Below are 21,045 nucleotides of genomic sequence, written 5' to 3' on the forward strand. Positions count from 1 at the left end.
CGAATTATTTGATAAACTTCGTCCAACTATGCAGATACATTCAGGAGTGACAGTGACCTGCTCAGTTTCGAGGTATCAATGTCAAAGGTCAAAGAGTTGGCAAGGTCAGAGATCACAGATACATCTACATATCTTGTGATATAGACAGTTGTAGGGATCAACTTCAAATTGGCTTTCATTCGGCTATGATGATCTGATTATATTTTAGTATACCGAGGTCAGAGTCACAGGTCACAGGCCAAAGAGCAGTGGCCAAAGGACCATCAACTTCAAACTTTGCTCTTGTATGGATATTGATGCGATGATCAGCGTCCCGTTTCACAAAGACCTGTTACAATAACAAATGCACTATATCTCTAATGAATGTACAATCAACCAATCAGATTGAAAGATCATAGTAGTCTATAACTTTTATTGCAAATTTGTTATTATAACAAGTTTTATGAACGGGCTTCTGATTAGCATTGTGGATCACAAGGTCAAAGGTCAAAATATCTTGTTCTGGTGATAAGTAAAGAAATATTTAAGGGTACAATTTCAAACCTTGCTCCATGGATGGCTTATGTACCTGTATTGTTAGACTCTTTACCTGTGTTTCATTTTCTAGAAGAAGGGTTATAATTCAATGGAAACATTGTTTTAAAGGAGAATGAAACCCTTGGAGCAGGTTAGCTTATATGAAACAAGGTGCCTGTCTTACAAAGAGTTGTGATTGATCCGATCAATCGCAACTATGGAAAGCCAGCGAAGTCAACATATAAAATACATGTTTGTTAAAAAAAATTCTAGATACAAATGTATATCTATAAATTCATTGATTTCTTGACAATTTTGTGTGTGCTCCTTTGTTTACAAAGGATATCTTGCAAATTTCCTGTAGAACAAATGATGACACTGATGGATTTCCATAGAGTTACAATTGATTGGATCAAACATAACTCTTTGTAAGACGGGGCATAGATCAAAGAATAAGATCATCAAAAGTTTTGAGTAAGATTGGTCAAGCGATAAGAAAGTTATATAAGCATTTGAATGTAAAGATCACTAATGTTATTGAGATCCTCTAATTGGCAATGTGAAAAAGGTGATAGATCTGTGATGTCACACATGTAAAACTCTCCCCCTTGGACACTAAAAATATACCCCAAAACATCTCTTTTTTGCTCATTCTATTGATATGACAAACAATTCATCCATGATACATTGTTGTGAACCATTATTACATGCCCTCATAAAAAAGAACACCTTATCTTGCAAAGAATTGATAAAAGAGAAAATTTAAGTGAAATATGTATTAAAGTAATGGGGAAGTTGTACGTGTGTGACGTCACAGATCTTGGTCGCAATGCCCATGGGAAGATCTACATAGTGTTACTGATCTGAATATTCAGATGCCCATATTTTTAACTAATTATTCATTCAATCTTCCTCACACATTTATTGATCTATTTGAAGTCAACTGGTCAGTCTCAAGGGTTTCGTCCTCTTTTAAAGTAAAATCTTGATATAAACATGACAGAAATGTATCATTCTGAATTTGTAAATAAATCTTTCTACACTTTTTTTCTAAGACATTCGTGTATCTCTTCCTGAATTCTTGTGGATTATGGACATTTATCAATGAGATATTCCTGAGTAAAGACTCATCTATTTTATGTCACAATGACTACACGATCAGCTGGGTATTGGCAAGAGAGAGTGAAAAAGACATAATGCCTTATAGAGTGGGATAGAGATAAGTCCTGTCTTTATAATAGACTGTGACCTGGCGGAGAGCGGGTATAGGAAAGGGGGTGGAAGTTTCCAATGAGATCATAAAACCATGGGTGGTAGCCTCTGTGCGATGTCTTAACAGATGCTTGCTTAAATTCAACCCTGATAAGATTTTCATGATAACCGATGCACCCTCCTCTCCCCCAAAAAAAATAAAAGAGAGGAGAAGAAAAGGGAGAAAGGAAAGAGAATAAGGGAAGGGGGGGGGGAGGAAAAAGAGAAGGATAATGAAAGAAGGGGAGATGGGAAAGAATAGGAGGTGAAAGAGAAACGGAAGGGAAAGGGAGAGGGAAAAGAAAAGGAAGGGGAATGAAGGGAAGAGGGTAAAGAAAAGAGATGGAAAGGAATTAAAGGAGAGGGAAAATTTAAAAAAGAAGGGAGAGATGAGAGAAAAGATCGAAGGAAAGAGAGACCAAAAAATAGAGAAGGAGAAAGGGAGAGGAAAGAAAGGAAGGGTAAAAGAATGGGGGAGAGAGGAGGAAAAGAGCGGGAAGGAAGAGGAAAGCTAGGAGAAAGAAAAAATGAAGGGAGAGGGGAAAGAAAAAAAAGGTGATTAAGAGGAGAGGAAGAGAAAAGGAAGAAGTGAAAAAGAGAAGGAAAAATAGGGAAGGGAGAGGAAGAAGAGAGAGAAAAGGAAGTGAAGAGCGAGGGAGAGAAAAGGAGAAAAGAAAGGGATCGGGGTGGCATTTTGGACAGACTGCAAGTAGCGCTATAATGAATTTGCCATAAATAAATACTGCAGTCGGCAGATGCATTTCAAATATTCTGAAATTTCAGTCCTGTCATTTTACCAGCGCCAGGCAAAAATGGCAGAGGAAAACGGTTAGAAAAGCAATTAAAAAACATAATTCAAGAAAAAGTGCGGTCTTAAACCCGAACCCGCCAGCCAACCCCAACACCAATCCCAACACCAATCCCAACCCATTTTCTTTTTGATACCCGGCCCCAGGCATTAACTGACGTTCTTTCTCTTTTTTGTGCGTGTGTATTTTCTTTGTCTTCTGATTGTATTGATGATGGTTTTCAAAGTATTGATATTCAATATCATCATTGTATTCTTGGAAATGAATCGGAAATGAAATAAATTAATGAAAAAGAATTTGCGTGCAGTAATTCTTTTGTATTAGATCCTTGACAAAGACTACTTGCAAAGTGACGTGTCTGTGAAGCCTGAGGTTCTGTGAATTGAGCTAAATTTATCTCCAAAATGGCACCAAAGAATGATGATGTGGACGAATTATTTGAAGTGAGGAACTCATTTTACATTGGAAGCTTTCAACAGTGTATCAACGAAGCCCAAAAGTTAAAGGTAAAGTCATTAGATGCGATGTGCATCAAATTAATTGGAAAGATTGCAAGAATAATTTTGTTGTACGGTCCCATGCAATACATTTTATGTTGCATCTGGATGCTGCCAGATGATGGTTTGTTTTACAAACAAACAGTTCCAAAAAATTGCTTTCTGTGCATCATAAAATGAAATATACTCTAGCGGCTACGATGGCAAGCTATAGAATTTATCGCAAATAGCGTCTGTCGCGTGAAAGCCATTTCACGGGAATAAAAAGGAAAGGGGGCAAATGCAAAAACAGTTTCGGGCACCACTCTAGGCGACACCCCAATACTTACCCGTGCTAATAAACTGGGACTCCACTCACGCGCGTTTGGGCCTCCCTAGCTTAGAACTAAGCACTAATATCACCTTAAAACCTAAATCTACAAGGTATGTATAATCTATTTATAAATTTAATAATGTTTAATCGGTACTCACCGGTTCTTTTGTTGCATTTTCAGACCATTTCTCACAATTCTTCGTAAATATTTGCGGCAAATTTTGTCGCCATAGACAGCTTAGCGTCCATCTTTATTGATAAATGGAGCGCCCTTTACGATAGTTGTTAATGCCGCGGAGAAATCGTTAGGCATTTTGGCCTGTGTTCAAGGCGTTCTTTCTGTTTTATTTTTATATTGAAGATTGTGCATTTGTTGAATAGCGCCGTCTACGTCAGGTATGAGATCGAGTGTATAAATAAACTCTTCCAAAATAATTATGATTCCGACCTGGCGCTGTTTAACTTCAATCTCTTTCACCTAAATTAGCGATGAATGCTAGCATTATAAAATATATATTATTAACGTCTGACGAAAAGAATAACCAACCGATCAGCTGACGAGAACGCGAATCACGTGATCTTCATATCAGCTTCGATCGCGAGTCAGAAGAGAGGAGCAGTTGCCCAGAAAATCAGGAAAAAGCCGTGAAAATGTAAGTTCCCCTTCATTTCTTTCAATTTTTTTTATTGCTAACAATGTATTCAATTAGTGAGATCGAAATGTAATGATTAGACAGTACGATAGCTTGTAGTTTTGATAAAATACAAAAATAATCATCTTCACAAAGATTTCTGACACAAAATACTACTGATGTCGCCTATGAGGTCCATACATGTAATGTTGGACCTCATTGGTACTAGGAGTGTCGGGCACTCCTAGTACCAATGAGGTCCAACATTACATGTATGGACCTCATAGGCGACATCAGTAGTATTTTGTGTCAGAAATCTTTGTGAAGATGATTATTTTTGTATTTTATCAAAACTACAAGCTATCGTACTGTCTAATCATTACATTTCGATCTCACTAATTGAATACATTGTTAGCAATAAAAAAAATTGAAAGAAATGAAGGGGAACTTACATTTTCACGGCTTTTTCCTGATTTTCTGGGCAACTGCTCTTCTCTTCTGACTCGCGATCGAAGCTGATATGAAGATCACGTGATTCGCGTTCTCGTCAGCTGATCGGTTGGTTATTCTTTTCGTCAGACGTTAATAATATATATTTTATAATGCTAGCATTCATCGCTAATTTAGGTGAAAGAGATTGAAGTTAAACAGCGCCAGGTCGGAATCATAATTATTTTGGAAGAGTGTATTTATACACTCGATCTCATACCTGACGTAGACGGCGCTATTCAACAAATGCACAATCTTCAATATAAAAATAAAACAGAAAGAACGCCTTGAACACAGGCCAAAATGCCTAACGATTTCTCCGCGGCATTAACAACTATCGTAAAGGGCGCTCCATTTATCAATAAAGATGGACGCTAAGCTGTCTATGGCGACAAAATTTGCCGCAAATATTTACGAAGAATTGTGAGAAATGGTCTGAAAATGCAACAAAAGAACCGGTGAGTACCGATTAAACATTATTAAATTTATAAATAGATTATACATACCTTGTAGATTTAGTTTTTAAGGTGATATTAGTGCTTAGTTCTAAGCTAGGGAGGCCCAAACGCGCGTGAGTGGAGTCCCAGTTTATTAGCACGGGTAAGTATTGGGGTGTCGCCTAGAGTGGTTTCGGGAAGCCATTTTAAGTTAAAATAAATGTTAAAAATAAAATAGGCCTAGGCCTATATCATATCAGTAGAGGCGCACGGCCAATATGGGAAACTGTCTCCCAAGAGAGAGATTAGCTCCAATATCAGAGACTTTTGTAAATAATTTGGGTATCCAATTTCAGAGACAGTCTGAGTCTCCACTCCAGTTTGGGAGACCAATTTCCTTTGTTTACATTTGCTGCAAAATTACCTTGGCGGCAAATAAAAATGTGATAGGCAGATTCCTCATGTAAAATTACCCCTTTTCACCGTCTACTTTTGTTTTGATAAGGATTTTTGTTGTCATCCACACACAAAACAAATGGGCTTCTGACTAGCCAGGCGGCTTCTAGAGAGTAAAAATCATTTACTAACGTAAGGTTACTCTCATACGAAGCCAGGACTTCTACCTCATAGACCCACACAAAGGAAGCCAAAACCTGAAACTTTCACCCCCGAGATTTCTACTTTCCTTCTAAAAGATCTAGCTCTAAATCATGTACATGGGATAAAACTTCATTTCCGACATTTCTACGCTCTCGTTGTTATTTTTAAAACAAGAATTCATAAAAAAAATGAAAAAATATTGTGAAAAGACGGAAGAGACTTGCCCGATGTTTACGCCGCCATCTTGTTTCTTATTGTACTTCCCCAACGTTACGGACGCGAGCGTCATGGTTCATTAAAGATGAAAAATAAATAAGCCCATGTGTGTGTGGTTGTAAAGGGGATGTGGAGTGAGGGTGTCAAAACACACTTAAACATTTAAATCTGATTTCTTAAATGTTTGAATAAGCCTAATACTTAGCATGCTATTCTTGTACTAATTAAAAAATTGCAGGAGCTGCGCTTACTATAAACAAATTTGCGGTGTGGTTCACCGTTATATATTTATTTTTTAAATTGCCCCCGGTTCCTGTAAAAAGCCCGTGAGCCGGGGGCAATTAAAAAAAAAAATTGCCCCCGGCTCACAGGTGCTTATTTCAAGGCTTGTTGGCCGTGCGCCTCTACTGTATATAGGCTATAATAAATGTTTTGTGTAGTGCCACTCAAAATCCAGGATTTTTTCTCTCACACGTAGTGCGAGGTTAGCTAAGCTAACCTCGGGTCCTCGCTCTACGTATGTGATTGGGTCTTCACAATCATGACAACACAATGGATTTTTGAGAAGTTGGTAAACATCACTTCATAACAGAAGTAATGTATGCCAAAACCCGTTTTTGCTACTCACCGGGGCTCTTCCCCGTGAGTGGCACTAAAACTATTTTACACGCAAATTGATGCAAAGCATTACCCGAAGTCGGTAAAGTGTCCAGTCTTTTCATTGTATAGACTTTTGGTGGATCGTTTGTTGACAAACGAACAAAGGCTCGCACTGCTGTTTTTGTTCAAGGCACGTAAAATTTTGATTTTTTAAAGATCTGTCGTCGCTTTTAAATGATTTCCAAAAAATATCATCAGCAATAGTAATCTGAAAGCATTTATTGGTGTCCATATTTTATCAAATAATCATAGGAATTGCACATAAAATGAATTTAGACAGTTATAAAACTACCGACAAACTGAATTTAGGTTAAATGAAATTTATTTACGCCACCATCAGGCTTCCTTTTACTTCCATGGAAGAGATATGCGAAACCACTTTTCAGGCTGAGGTAAGCGATTTTGCTATATTTTTTTATTGAATTTCAATGCGTCAAATTAAAAATATATAGATTTTGTATAGCAAAGTAATAATCATTATTAACCCAGAATTTCTCCCCAATATCTAATTAATCAATTAAACCTCAAAAACTTATAATTTTTTTCTCTTTGATCTTATTCTTAATTTTATTCCCCAAAGTCTTTGTTCATCATGTGTTCAACATCTCTTTCACTAACTTAATTTTTTACTTTGCTCTCAACATGGACTGTAGTTAGTGATAGTAAATAATGCAAACTTGCTGCTGTGCATGAATAAACATTTAGCTAAATGAGCATTTCTTATTTGGAAAACTCATTCCGTCTCAAGTCTCAACTTCAAGTCATGTTAAGGGCATCTTGACCGTTGAGACTGCATCATGCCTTGCCTGGGCTGGGGGGGGGGGTGATCCCAACACACAACCTTTCAAAGCAGGGCCCTAGATCAGCTATTTACAATTTATGGTATTGGTCATTGGTTTACCAGATGATTTGTAGTTGAAATTCATTGAGCAATTAATTTCATCTTTATTGCTACAAGGCCCTAACCTTACATTTATTGACAATTTGTAATCTATTTAACATAACAACTCAAACTATTTCTAATTCTTTTCAACCAGCCTTCAAATCCAGATTTGGTACTTTCAAGGGATGTTTACATGTACAGAGCGTATGCTGCTGCGGTAAGTTCTTATTGTTTTTTTCATTGTAAAGAAGATGTAGCCTATATGGCATCCATGTTTAACTGTGGTCGTCCAGGAGTTCTCTGGGCCCCGTCTTACAAAGAGTTGTGATTGATCCGATCAATTGCAACTATGGACGGCCAGCAACGTCAAGATGTATTATGCATGTTTGTTCAAAATATTTTCTAGCTATGATGTATATTCATGCATTAATTGTTTTCTTAAAAATTCACTGTGCTTCTCTTTGTTACAAAGGACATTGTGCAAATTTCCTGTAGAATTTTTTTTGACACTGATAGATTTCCATAGAGTTACGATTGAGTGGATCAATCGTAACTCTTTGTATGATGGGGCCCATAAGTGTAGTCCTGTGTAAACGTGTAGTAGTGTATGTTTTTTAAATATTTCAATGTCATGATATACTGTAAACCTGGGCATTGTAAATATCAGTTATCACAAATATATCATAATAATAATAACAAGAATAGATCATGTATATACATGTACCAGCATTGTCAGGTAACTTATCTGCTTGGATCATGTGTTTGTCATTATTAGAAATATGCAGATCCTTGAAGGTACATGTAAGAGAACGGAGGATAAAAGACGTAATTGATGGTGTAAAACTGTAAAAAAAAATACAAATACAATCTTGTTTATTGCAGATGAAATCTTATTTGCTACTTATAGAGATTTTACCAAAAATCAATTCTGTTTCCATACGGATGCAATAGGTCTACTAGTATTAAAATATTTGTAGTTTTAAATCTAGGGTTGGAGTTGGTCATTCTATTTAGTGTGTGGAATTTACAGCGGAGCAATTGTCGCCAGAGCAAATGTCATGGAACCCACCTGTCGTGCATAACATTGTGTGTAACTTGTACAAATAGCTTTATGGAATGACCAAGTAGGAATGAAAATCTAGTCAGATAGGAAGTATGTACACATGGCTGTGCATTCTACTGTATAAACCAGGAAGAAACCTTGTGAATTTATTATTGTACCTTAATTTCTGACTACATTTTATTATGATATCACCCCCCCCCTTATGTTAATTTTTCTATTTATTATATCATAGGGTCGATATGGAGTGGTTTTGGATGAGTTGTCGAGTGCTTCATCACCAGAGCTAAATGCCGTACGCCTCTTTGCTGATTACCTTGCCAACCCTGATAAGAGGTAATGTGGATATACCTCTTAATAATCCATTGATGACCGAATTCTGTCCTTCTCATTTGCTCTGTACAAGGACCAATCATGTCCATTTATAGTCAACAGCTTACAGATAAAGTTTAGTTCAGGCTCTTATTTTATGAATGTTGTTATCAATGACAAATGCATTTTTCTATTATCCAATCAGATGCCATGTTCTCGGTAGCTTGTAACAGTTAATATATAACAGGTTTTATGGAAAATATCTGGTTGAGTTTAGATATATTTGTCTGAATATATTTGGATTTGAAAAAATATGTTGAAGACTACTGGCTCAGTATTCTGTTTCGGGAGATGACCAAGTGGTCTACATGTATCATTTTCTTCACTAGAAGATAGGTTCTTAACATAAATGATGTCACAGATAGGTAAAATACCCAAACAGGACCACAGTTCCTTTTGTGGTATAGGGATAGTCAACCTGTTCGCAATTTCCAATTTCTAAGGGAAGTTAACAATGTATTGTTTCTGTGAATGGCTAGTATTTTTTGTATTTCATTTTTTGATTTAAAACATGTTTACATTGCTTGTGACCTTTGACCTCAATGACTTTTGACCTCTGTATGACCTTTCACCTATGTAGAGACAAGGTTGTATCTGAATTGGAGAGTAAGATGAGCAGCAGTGTGGATGCTAACAGTGATACCTTTCTACTAATGGCCGGATCTATCTACTACCATGAACAGGTCAGTAAACCCATTTTTTACCATAATAGATCTTTCGCATTGACTTCATTGCACCGCCATCCTAGAGGCTGAAGCCATTGTCTTGCATGTGATTGTGATCTTCAGCTGGCGCATCTCTGACAACTCCAGTGCGTATTCCTATAATCCTCCGAGGGAGGGCGCTTTTAGATTATGACGTCATAAGGTCTATTGTCGTGAGGCTTGACATTGAACATGTAGTGTAGCAGTAAAGGTGCTATAAATTACTTTGTTTTCTCCCTACAAATCAAAATTTTTGAAAACCTGTTGGTTTTGTCTGTTTTCCTGATTTTTTTAAATGATGGCTTGGATCCAGAATTACAATAGGCCTACCTGTTATTAAAAGTAAATTGTATTGAACAGTGTACAAGCTAATAGATAAAAGTACATTGCACTTTGTTATTTCTTTGCTGAAAGTGCACTGCACTGTTACCAATTAATACACTAAATTTGTAAACGTCATGGGTGTCGATTTGTGTTGTGAATCTATTGTTCAAGGGGGATAATATATTGTTTCATCCCTCCACCCACTTGAATAGTATGACGTCACGGTCGACACCAGTGCATGTTTCAAACAGAAGTAGTAAGAGTTGAAGCATGCAACTCTACTGCCGCCATCCAATGTCCAAAAGAAGCAACTAAAATTTCTTTCAAATTTGACTTTTTTTCTTGATTGGGATATTTTCTGTAAAGGAATTAGAGTCATATAGCCTATAATTTCTTAAATACATGTATAGATTTTCAAAATCAAGAAATGCTATTACATTTCTAGTTTTCTACATTAAACAAGGACACATTTTCCTCATTTACTAAAGACTCATTCAACATTTTAAAGTTGCTTCCTTTTGTCTTTGGGCGGCAGTCTGTAGGTTAGACTTATTTTGAATTCGGCCAATATATCTTCTTTGATGGAAGTGATATAATATGCCATCACCCTCACCAAGACAGCAGCAATGATTGATAATTGCTTAACTTTGCTTTATTTTTCTCCCAGAACTATGATTCAGCCCTGAGATGTTTACGGCAGTCTGACTCACTGGAATGGTAAGTATATATGGACCCAGGGCCCCGTCTTACAAAGAGTTGATCCAATTGATCCAATCAACCACAACTATGGAAAGCCAGCAACATCAACATCTGTCATGCATGATTGTTCAAAATATTTTCCAATTATGATGTATATTCATTGTTTTCTTGAAAATTCAGTGTCCTTCTCTTTGTTTACATAGGACATTGTTCAAATTTCTTGTATAAAATATTATGACAATGATGGATTTCCATACAGTTGAGGTTGATTGGATCAATCGTAACACTTTGTAAGACGTGATCCAGAAGTGTGTGTGAATCTGACAGGATGGGACTAACAAACAGAAAATAATGTGATTTCAATCAAATTTGTGTATTTTTAATTCAAATGAGTGCCAACTTATATATGAACAATACTTTGCTGAAAAAATCTATAACAAGATAGGAATATTGTTGGGTTAAAAATATTGACATCACTTGCGATCTATCACATTTTAATGTTTTATAATAATTAAATCAATATTTTCATAGCAGTGAGCAGTGTGTATGAATACTGTGTCTGAATGTGTACTCATTGTACAGGAAAATTAAGTTTTACTGAAATGGTAAAGCCACACGAGAGTTTGAGAAAAAGTATGTTACAATTGACATCATACAAGAAATCCCTTTTGATCTTCTGTAAAGGTTCATTTAATCATTTCCTATTGTATTAAAAACAACTTTATTTTGATAAATGGTCTTTCCCTTCAAATTTCCTAGACCACAATTTCATTAATCAAAACTGTGATTTCTAATTGTTCAAACATAATGGCCCGAATTCACAAAGGTGGTTTTTAAAACCATCGGTTGAACCCATGGTTTATGCACATTTCCAGTATTAATTATCCTTATTTACCGTGTATATTAAAAAATGTCCAATGCTGATGCGTGCTTTTGTCACAGTGCGCCAATTTGGCGCTTGTTGCCATGGTTAACAGACCTGCCAACCAGTACGTTTTAGCCATATTTAGTACGTTTTTGCAACCAAAATACGGCAGTACGATTTTTGTTTTTTTAAACTAAATCGTAATTTATTGAGACAAATAATCTCTATATGTCTCTATTTCATAAAACGTGCACAAATATGGTTATTAGATCAATGTAATTTCAGGTAACTTGTTTTTTTTTCAATCATTTTGTTCAAACCAGGGTGAAGATATACACATGTTTTAATGTTTTTTTTTTCATCTGCAAGAGCAGTGCGCATTTTAGCTTGCATGCAGCTTGAGCGCCGCGATGAGCGAGTACGCCAAGCATTTTATTATGAAATACACTTTTTTTTGTAAATACAGTTTTTTGTCTCACCTGCATAGCAGAGTGAGACTATAGGCGCCGCTTTTCCGACGGCGACGGCGACGGCGGCGGCGGCGGCGGCGGCGGCGGCGGCGGCGGCGGCGACGGCGGCGACGGCGGCGTCAACACCAAATCTTAACCTGAGGTTAAGTTTTTGAAATGACAGCATAACTTAGAAAGTATATGGACCTAGTTCATGAAACTTGGCCATAAGGTTAATCAAGTATTACTGAACATCCTGCCTGAGTTTCATGTCACATGACCAAGGTCAAAGGTCATTTAGGGTCAATGAACTTAGACCATGTTGGGGGAATCAACATCAAAATCTTAACCTAAGGTTAAGTTTTTGAAATGTCATCATAACTTAGAAAATATATGGACCTAGTTCATGAAACTTATACATAAGGTTAATCAAGTATCACTGAACATCCTGCATGAGTTTCACATCACATGACCAAGGTCAAAGGTCATTTAGGGTCAATGAACTTTGGCCGAATTGGGGGTATCTGTTGAATTACCATCATAACTTTGAAAGTTTATGGATCTGATTCATGAAACTTGGACATAATAGTAATCAAGTATTACTGAACATCCTGTGCAAGTTTCAGGTCACATGATCAAGGTCAAAGGTCATTTAGGGTCAATGAACTTTGGCCAAATTGGGGTATTTGTTGAATTACAGCCATAAATTTGAAAGTGTGTTGGTCTAGTTCATAAAACTTGGACATAATAGTAATCAAGTATCACTGAACATCCTGTGCGAGTTTCAGGTCACATGATCAAGGTCAAAGGTCATGTAAGGTCAAAGAACTTTGGCCACGTTGGGGGTATTTGTTGAATTGCCATCATATCTCTATAAGTGTATTGGTCTAGTTCATAAAACGTGGAAATAAGAGTAACCAAGTATGAAGTATCACTGAACATCTTGTGCGAGTTATAGTAGTTTTCAAAATCAGCACTGCTGCTATATTGAATCGCGTGATGCAGGTGAGACGGCCAGAGGCATTCCACTTGTTTTATCACAGAATACAGTTTTTCATTCCCAGAGGTTGGCAGGTCTGGGTTAAGTACGCTATTTTATTCATGAGTCCACTGTTTTAACAGTGGACTCATTAATTCAAAACAGTAGACTCATGAATACCGGTGTGTTGGCTCAGTTGGTAGAACGTCCGTCTCACAACCGGGAGGTCGGGGGTTTAAACCCAGGCCGCGTCAGACCAAAAGACGTTAAAAGATGGGAGTTGCTGCTACCCTGTTTGGCGTTCAATTATTAAAGGGATAGAGCCTCGTCGATCTGGCGCTGCACAGCGGCTGCCGGGCCCACGATCAATTGGGCAAAGCAAATTTTCGGAGTATTTCATTTCATGTCTATTTCGAACAATAAGATATGGATTTTTTTCCATCAAAATAGCGTATTTAACCATGGCAAGAGGCGTCAATTGGCGCACTGTGACAAAAGCGTGCATCAGCATTGGACATTTTTCAACATACGCCGTAAATAAGCGTAATTTATACAGGAAATCTGCATACACCATGGGTTCAACCGATGGTTTTAAAAACCACCTTAGTGAATTCGGGCCAATAGGTTAGAAAGCATACAATTTAAATAATGCTTTTCTTTACATTGTGTGACATGGACCTGGGTTCACAAATCATACATGTTGATTCTTTGTCCATTGGGCCCCGTCTTACAAAGAGTTACGATTAATACGATCAATCGCAACTATGGATGGCCAGCAACGTCAACATCCATTATGCATAGTTCAAAATATTTTCTAGCTATGATGTATATTCATGCATTCATAGTTTTCTTGAAAATTCACTGTGCTTCTCTTTACATACAAAGGACATTGCACAAATTTTTTGTTTAAAAAAAATTATGACACTGATCGATTTCCATATAGTTACAATCGATCGGATCAATCGTAACTCTTTGTAAGACGGGGGCCCAGGATTAGAGATTTTTTGTTAATCTTCTCTCTCTGTCTTTCTTTCTCCCTATTACACAGCATTGCAATGAGTGTACAATGCTACTTGAGTTTGGATAAAGTTGATCTAGCAAGGTAAGTATTGAGGGGTTTTTTGGGGGGTGGAGGGGGTCCAGTTTATCATTCATTTAAGTTCGGATTAAAAATAAAAAGTCTCAAAATTTTGTTGATATTCTGGATTTTTTTTTTTTTTTTTTTTTTTTTACAGCAGACCAAATTTTAAAGAAAATTGAGTGTGCTTAATTCAGTCAGTACCCCCACTAGCCATATTTGAGAATAGTGTAGTTGGGTTAGCCAAAAGTGAGAAGGGGTGGGGGGGCAACTCAATGCCTAAAGGCTGCAAACTAGTTCCCGTAAATTGCTATTTGTTTCTGTACAAAATGTATTTTTGAATGAACAGGCATTGAAAAACAACCATTCTGAAAATGCAGAATTGTTTTCCTTGAGTGAGACATTATACAAATAATGAATGTTTATGAGTGCAATGGACAGAATACTTCATGAGGTGAAAGATGAAATGATCATTCATGTTGGATCATTCATTTCATCTTTCACCGAGTGAAGTATACTGTCCATTGCACGAATGAAAAGAACATTCATTATTTGGTTTATATGACAACTAAAAATAGATTCTTTTTCATGTGAATTTTGATGCAAAATATGCTCATACAGTGTGAGCTCGGTCTGTTAAGTATTGCGTACATACAACATGTGCGCTGCAAACATGTGTGGTGCCTGCAGTCTGGGTGCGCGCGTGCAATGGACAAAATCGTATGGATCCAAAATTGCACGGTTGATGACATCATTGTTAAATGGACCAAATGATCGATATTGACCAACCAATCAAATGACAAGGATCTATCTAGATGTCATATAAATTATAAAGTCTATTTGTCAATATTTTGGATAGCGGGATTTACATGTACTTTGTGTAAATTATTTATTTCCTTGAAAATATGGATGCTTGTGAGTTATCACTTTTGTCTTTCTCTTTGTGCAACATGATAATATGATAACTGGTATTGTGAAGCAGATATTCCTCTGGGGGCCTTGTCATAAAGGGTTTCATAAAGGTGTCTGTATGGATATATCATTTAGCACAAGAAAGGATCACCAGTCGTGCGGAAAGCCATTTGTAACTTATAAACAGCTTTATAAAACACCCACCAACGCCCCGTAACACAAGGCTTAGCAATGAATAGCAAATATGAAAGAACATTTCTGATTGGCTTCTGGTCAGTATTTTTGATTAAATGCGCTTGTAACATTGATCCTGACTGGTCAGTCCATTTAGCGATTGATCGCTAAATCTTTGTGTTACGGAGCCCAGATCTAGCTTATATTACTTCCATTTTATATATAAATGTCCTCCTAATATGAACACTTATTTTTAATTGTCTATTTATCAGGAAAGAAGTGAAGAAAATGCAGGAAAAGGATGATGACGCCACCCTTACACAGCTAGCACAAGCATGGTTTAATTTAGCAGTGGTGAGTTTATCCAAGAAGTAAATAGTTTATAGATTGTTAACCTAAATTCCATATTTAGCATTGTGCCGTGCACCTTCAGTCCAGTCGATAGTGGAATCTAGTCACCAATCTTGTCTCTTAATAGTGCTTTTAACAAGTGGGGGTGGAGTGGAGAGCATTGGGTTCTTAATTGTTTACAAAATGCTAAATAGATATGTTTTCAAACTCTTTCTGAACTTTTCATTTGTTGGTATATTCCTAAGATATTCTGGCAGATTGTTCCATATCATATCATTATTATCCATTACTTTTTATTATCAGGGAGGTGAGAAGTTGCAGGATGCCTTCTACATCTTCCAGGAGCTAGCGGACAAGAACTCCTCCACCTCGCTCCTTCTCAACGGTCAAGCCTCGGCTTACATGCAGCAGAACAAGATGGAGGATGCCGAGGATATCCTCCAGGAAGCCATCAACAAGGTATGGTTTCACTGGGCTTTGCAATTGATCCAATCGATTGCAACTATGGAAAGCCAGGGACACCATAATCCTTGTGTGTTCCATGTGTCCTCTGAATGTGATAAACACTTGTGCATGTGTCATTGTTTTTTGCAATAAATCGTTGGGTTGGTGCAAAAACGCCTTTAAATGTTTTCGCACTCCCCATCGGTGCAGAAATGCCCTTATGCGTGCTGCTAAGGTCGTTTTTGCACGCATGCGATGTGTGAAAATGTGCTGTACTGTTGTTAGGGCGTTGCATTGACACAACAAAATGGCTCTTTATTTTGTCTGCAAAGATGCCAGGCATAAGCTGCTTGAATTCAGAATGATGATAATGCCGGCTTTAATGGTTTGATTAAATTTAACTCTTTGTATGACCTGTGCTGGCCGCACAGAAACGTAAGCACTGAACAATGCGATAACAGAGGCCTAATGCACTATTCAGATGCCCCTGTTCCAACCGGTAAAGTCTCAGTGATGCCGATTATCACAATAATGCGTTACATACATCTTGGATTAACGTTTAACATCACAATCTGTAAGGAGGTGGCTGGGCCTACTGGTAGCGCTCTGTAAGCTATAATAACATTACTGTGCAGCTGATACACATGAATTGCTACTTGGCCTCATGCTCTTTTTGTCTTCGGTATGATTAGATTGGATTGAGTTGAACTGAATTGAATTAAATTTGAATTGAAATGAATCAAGTTAGATTTAATCAAATTGGACTGAATTTAACCACAGAATTGAAATGTAAGTTCAAATGAATGGTATTGAAATAAATTTAAATGGCTTAAACTCATTTGTGATGAAATTTTTTTCTTTTCATTATTTTTGAAACATTCAGGATAGCAACTGTCCGGAGACACTTATCAACATGATTGTACTCTCACAACATATGGGAAAAGCACCAGAGGTAAGCTATCAAGAATCAATGTGCTACATACCAAATAGGAGTAGGGGATGCTAAACACTTAAAAAATGTGTAATAGTTCTAACAATCTTATTTCGAAAGCAGGAGTTATCATAGTTTGAAATAATATCTTTTACAATAGAATATTTCAACTGAGGCCTCTTTGATTGAAAATGACTGATAGACACAAATATAGAATTATGGGATCTAGATATAGACAGGGGATGATTTCTACAGTGTATACTGGACCTTCACCCTGTCCAAGGGGCAGTGTTTTCTAATGTGTTTGTATAGAACTGGGGAAGGACAAGTCCACCCCAAAAACAATATGATTTGAATAAAAGAGAAAATCAAACAAGCATAGAGCACTGCAAAATTCCTCAAAATCGGGTGAAAAAAATAAGAAAATGACAATATTTCCAAATTTTGACTAATTTTACAAAACAGTTTTATGCACAACACAGGCAGTATGCAAATGTCACACACTATTTGTTTGTATTTTGAAACAAAATTTGTTCCCTATCTAATATATACAACACATGATTTTACTGTTCAATAAACATGTGTAAACCGCCACTGATATATTTTGTGCGATTAAGAGCCTCTTTATTATCAAATATTTGACATCTTGTATGATAAAAGATACAAAGGAAATAGTATGTGATGTCATCGACTCTTTCAGACTTGTCTATCGTCGTGTTTACTGACTATGTCGCCTTGCCACTTGCAGTTTCAGCCAACTGAAATATCTTTTTATCCTTATCAAGGTGACCAACCGCTACCTGACACAACTGAAAGATTCACACGCCAAACATCCATTTATAAAGGACTATTTAGAAAAGGTAAAACACCTGTTCTTGCAGTATTTTTTTCAATATTTATAATTTAGGTGCAAAAGAGTTTTCTCTGTATATAGCTACCGGTATAAACCTTCTGCAAGGTGAAAATTAGCCCAGGGGCCGGTAACACAAAGGTTAGCAATGATCGAAGAACATTTTTTTCTACGATTGATTTCATTGAATACAATGTACAATCAATCGTAAAAATCAAGTGTATGATCAATTGCTAACCATTGTGTTACAGGGCCCTAGTCATAGCAAATTTTCAGACTGGATTGTACTAATGCAAAATGTATTATTTACCTCTTCTGTGTTAAATTCATCCTAAATCGAAGAGATTTCTTTGGTCTTTATGAGAAAGTTGATTTAGGAAGAGTTCCCTACAAATTTATTAGTTAGTATGGGAATGTGAAACAGGTTTTGAGTTTAATTGACATGATGTGAATGGATAGCACACATACCCACCAGGCAGAAAATATATATATTTTTTTTTTGGGGGGGGAGTGGGCTATTTTTACGGTTCCATGACATAAGGCGGCAAATGCTCCAAATATTCCAAGCATTTCAGTAAGTATTTCTTTCTTTTCTTTCGTTGTCTTCCAGGAAGCAGAGTTTGATCGCTTAGCAACCCAGTACGTCTCCAGCTAGAGGTCGCAGTCTGTTTGTATGATGTCATTCCATGTGAAATAAAGAACTTTATTCTCTGTAAATAGATTCATATTATGTCCCTTTCTATTTGGTATGACTTCAAGGATGAACCACGTAGGTTTATGCTCTTGGTATCATGTGGAAGGTTTAAGGTTCAAATCTGACTCGCTGCCTTTTTTGGTCATTTGGGCCAGGGCCTTGTATAAGTACATGTAACTATGTCATGGTAACTTCAGTGGCTGTTGAGTGTTGTTACCATGGTAGTTACTATACAGAATTGGTGCAGTAGTTCACTTTATGCATCAGGGTCTTGTTATGTTCCTATTAAAGGTAAAAGACAGTAGTTGCAGCAAAGAATTATTTCACGAGAAAGTCTTTTAAATCAAGGTTAATTGTCAAAATATTATCATACATCTAGATCTGGTACATTAATGTAAACTTATCTTTGTAAAATCGTGAAATCTTAGCTCAAAATCGATAATGATGATCACTAATACGGAAACGCATATGTAGGACAATGTATAAATATTGTTTCAAAAAAATACCCGACATTTGATGGAATTCTGTGCTTGTTTTGCTAATTTCTCAGCAATTACGCATTTTCTTCCGGAGCTATTTGGCACATATTTTTTTACTTATACATACAAACACTTTGGTGGTAATTTCATTGGTGTCCGTTAGAATTCATTTTGAGATCGTCACCACAACTGGTATTTATCTTTAAGACTAATGTCCCCTACCTCCAAATATCTGTACAGATAGCGCCTAAGGCATCAATGATGTACTCATTGCTCTTCACAAATCATGTCATTTCTGGCATTTTACTTTTAACTGGCTATACTTTGGGTTAAATGAATCGTAGCATTTTATTTAGAGTAAAAGAGAGACACTGACCCGTGTACTAGACTTATTTATAAGAAATTATGATTTATTATAATTTTTTGTAAAATTTCCTTAATTTTATTTATGAAATTAATCTGTACACTACGTTTTCCTGTTAAGCCTGATAAATGAAAATCTGTGTATTTCTAATTTCCCCTGTTAAGTTAGCTCAAGGAATGGAAAAAGAATTAAATCGGGTCATCAAATCTTGATTTATACAAAGGTTTATCTTGAGGGTATGTTACTTTTTGTAATGAAGTTTTGTCACATTGTCAAGACCTGAGATGTACATGGCTAAAGACTAGATCCAAGTATATTTTACAATGTGCATTGCATTTAGCAATATTTATTTATCTGTTGTAAACAGAATCATGTATGTGCAGAAATGTCCATTCGTAGTATCTTCATATTACAATTTTTATGGACGAGAAAAACACGAATTTTACGAAATACATTTTAAGAGAAAAGGGATTTCTTATTTTTGAAAACCTTTTTAAACCCTGCTATTCATCTCATACAAATTTTTTGCAAGTGTCTGTCTGGAAACATCTATGGCAGCTCAATGTAACACAGTTTCATCTCTTTCAACACAAAAAAATAAGTTCCTAGATCTATTCAGTCTTTTTAAAGAATCAAGATTTCAGCTCAAACACTAAATGTCAAGAAAACATTCTTTTAACTTCTGTAATATTTTTCTGGTCAACAATGCAGACATGTTTAAAATATGTAAATTTGATATAGTGTATTCTGACATTACTCACAGAATAAACAGTAGCACTTATTCATAAGACTTTGACTCATAAGTTTGATTTGGTCAGTGTGAAAACATGAGAAAATAATCTTCTGTCTGTTATAATTTACCAGATTTTGGTAAAGTTTTCAACTAGATGGTCTGATGAAGATTGAAGCATCAGAAGCAAAAGCTTGCCAAGATCAGGTGAATGGTGACATAAGCATGTCTTTCCGAGCCTGTTCCTTTTGCTTCGCATTCTATTATAAATAGAAACAGAAAATATAGACGGAGACAGAGAATGAGAGAACTTGAGAGAGTGAGATTAAAGCCATTAAATCCTGTCTCCTTTGCTAGGCAGACAATAGGCGGTGCTCCACCAACCCGAGTTTGCTCAATCTCAAGATTTAGCCCGATCGGCTCTCTTCGCGATTAATCTCGAGATTCAAGAAACCCCGTCTCCACCATCGCAATAAGAGCGATTCCTCGATGCATTATGGTGTGACGCCGTGAATAAATAATCCTGAGTGCGTCTGCACCGACGAATTAGCGCGACAATTCGTAAAATAGCGTGCTATTTTGCAAATAATCCCAAGTTGACTTGGGATTGCAATCTTGAGATTAATCCTACGAACTAGCGCGATAATTGCGTCTCCATTGCAAATAATCTCGAGATTGTTCAGATCGGGATAATTTGCCGGATCAGAAATAGCGCGCTAATTTGAAAACTAGGGATGGTGCAGACGGCCCTTATGTTTGCATGGACTAAGCTGATCATTCTGAGGTGTTGAATTATAGTATTAGTGGCCCCGACATGCAGTTTGTTGTGCAGCGCTTTGTAACCAAAAGGACAAGGTGCTATATATGAAAATATCTATGGGATTGGATTGGATGAACTTGAGAAAGAGAGATAGAGAGGGGGGAGAGAGCAAACATGGGTAAAGACTAGATGAGAGGAGAAATAGAAGGGTGAGAGTGGTACAAAAATAGGAAAGGAAGAGGAAAATGAGAGCAGGGAAAAGGGGAGATAAAATGGATGGAGAGATTGAGAGGCCGGGGAAGAAACAGAGAGACAAGAGAAAGATGAGATAGGAAGATGACAAGACAGAAGATTGCACAGAGATGGAGGGGTGGGGTTAGAAAAAATAAAAGGCGAGAGAAGAGTATGATGGGAAGAGATTAGAGGGGGATATTGTACAAATGAGACGAGAGACAATGGTAGACAAGAAAAGAGAGAAGGGGTTGGGGGTAGAGAAAAGGGGGAGAATGACCCATGAGAGAGG

General features: G+C 36.8%; 1 protein-coding gene across 1 annotated transcript; it reads left to right on the forward strand.

Moving 5' to 3' along the window:
- The first annotated feature begins 2,670 nt into the window (after nt 1-2,670).
- Nucleotides 2,671-19,820, forward strand: LOC129262458 (coatomer subunit epsilon-like). Its single transcript, XM_054900582.2, has 11 exons — nt 2,671-3,082; nt 7,458-7,520; nt 8,599-8,699; nt 9,316-9,418; nt 10,431-10,480; nt 13,804-13,857; nt 15,192-15,273; nt 15,574-15,729; nt 16,598-16,666; nt 17,431-17,505; nt 18,106-19,820. The coding sequence occupies exons 1-11, from the start codon at nt 2,981-2,983 to the stop codon at nt 18,148-18,150; spliced, it is 900 nt and encodes a 299-aa protein (XP_054756557.1). The 5' UTR covers nt 2,671-2,980; the 3' UTR covers nt 18,151-19,820.
- The last annotated feature ends 1,225 nt before the right edge of the window (nt 19,821-21,045 follow it).

The sequence above is a fragment of the Lytechinus pictus genome, chromosome 5, assembly GCF_037042905.1.
Source record: "Lytechinus pictus isolate F3 Inbred chromosome 5, Lp3.0, whole genome shotgun sequence".
In the NCBI taxonomy this organism is placed as follows: domain Eukaryota; kingdom Metazoa; phylum Echinodermata; class Echinoidea; order Temnopleuroida; family Toxopneustidae; genus Lytechinus; species Lytechinus pictus.

Coding starts and splice junctions, on each gene's coding strand:
- LOC129262458 (XM_054900582.2), top strand. CDS start 2,981: ATGGCACCAAAGAATGATGATGTGGACGAATTATTTGAAGTGAGGAAC. Junction 3,083..7,457: donor ACGAAGCCCAAAAGTTAAAG/GTAAAGTCATTA, acceptor CTTTTCAACCAG/CCTTCAAATCCAGATTTGGT. Junction 9,419..10,430: donor CTATCTACTACCATGAACAG/GTCAGTAAACCC, acceptor TTTTTCTCCCAG/AACTATGATTCAGCCCTGAG.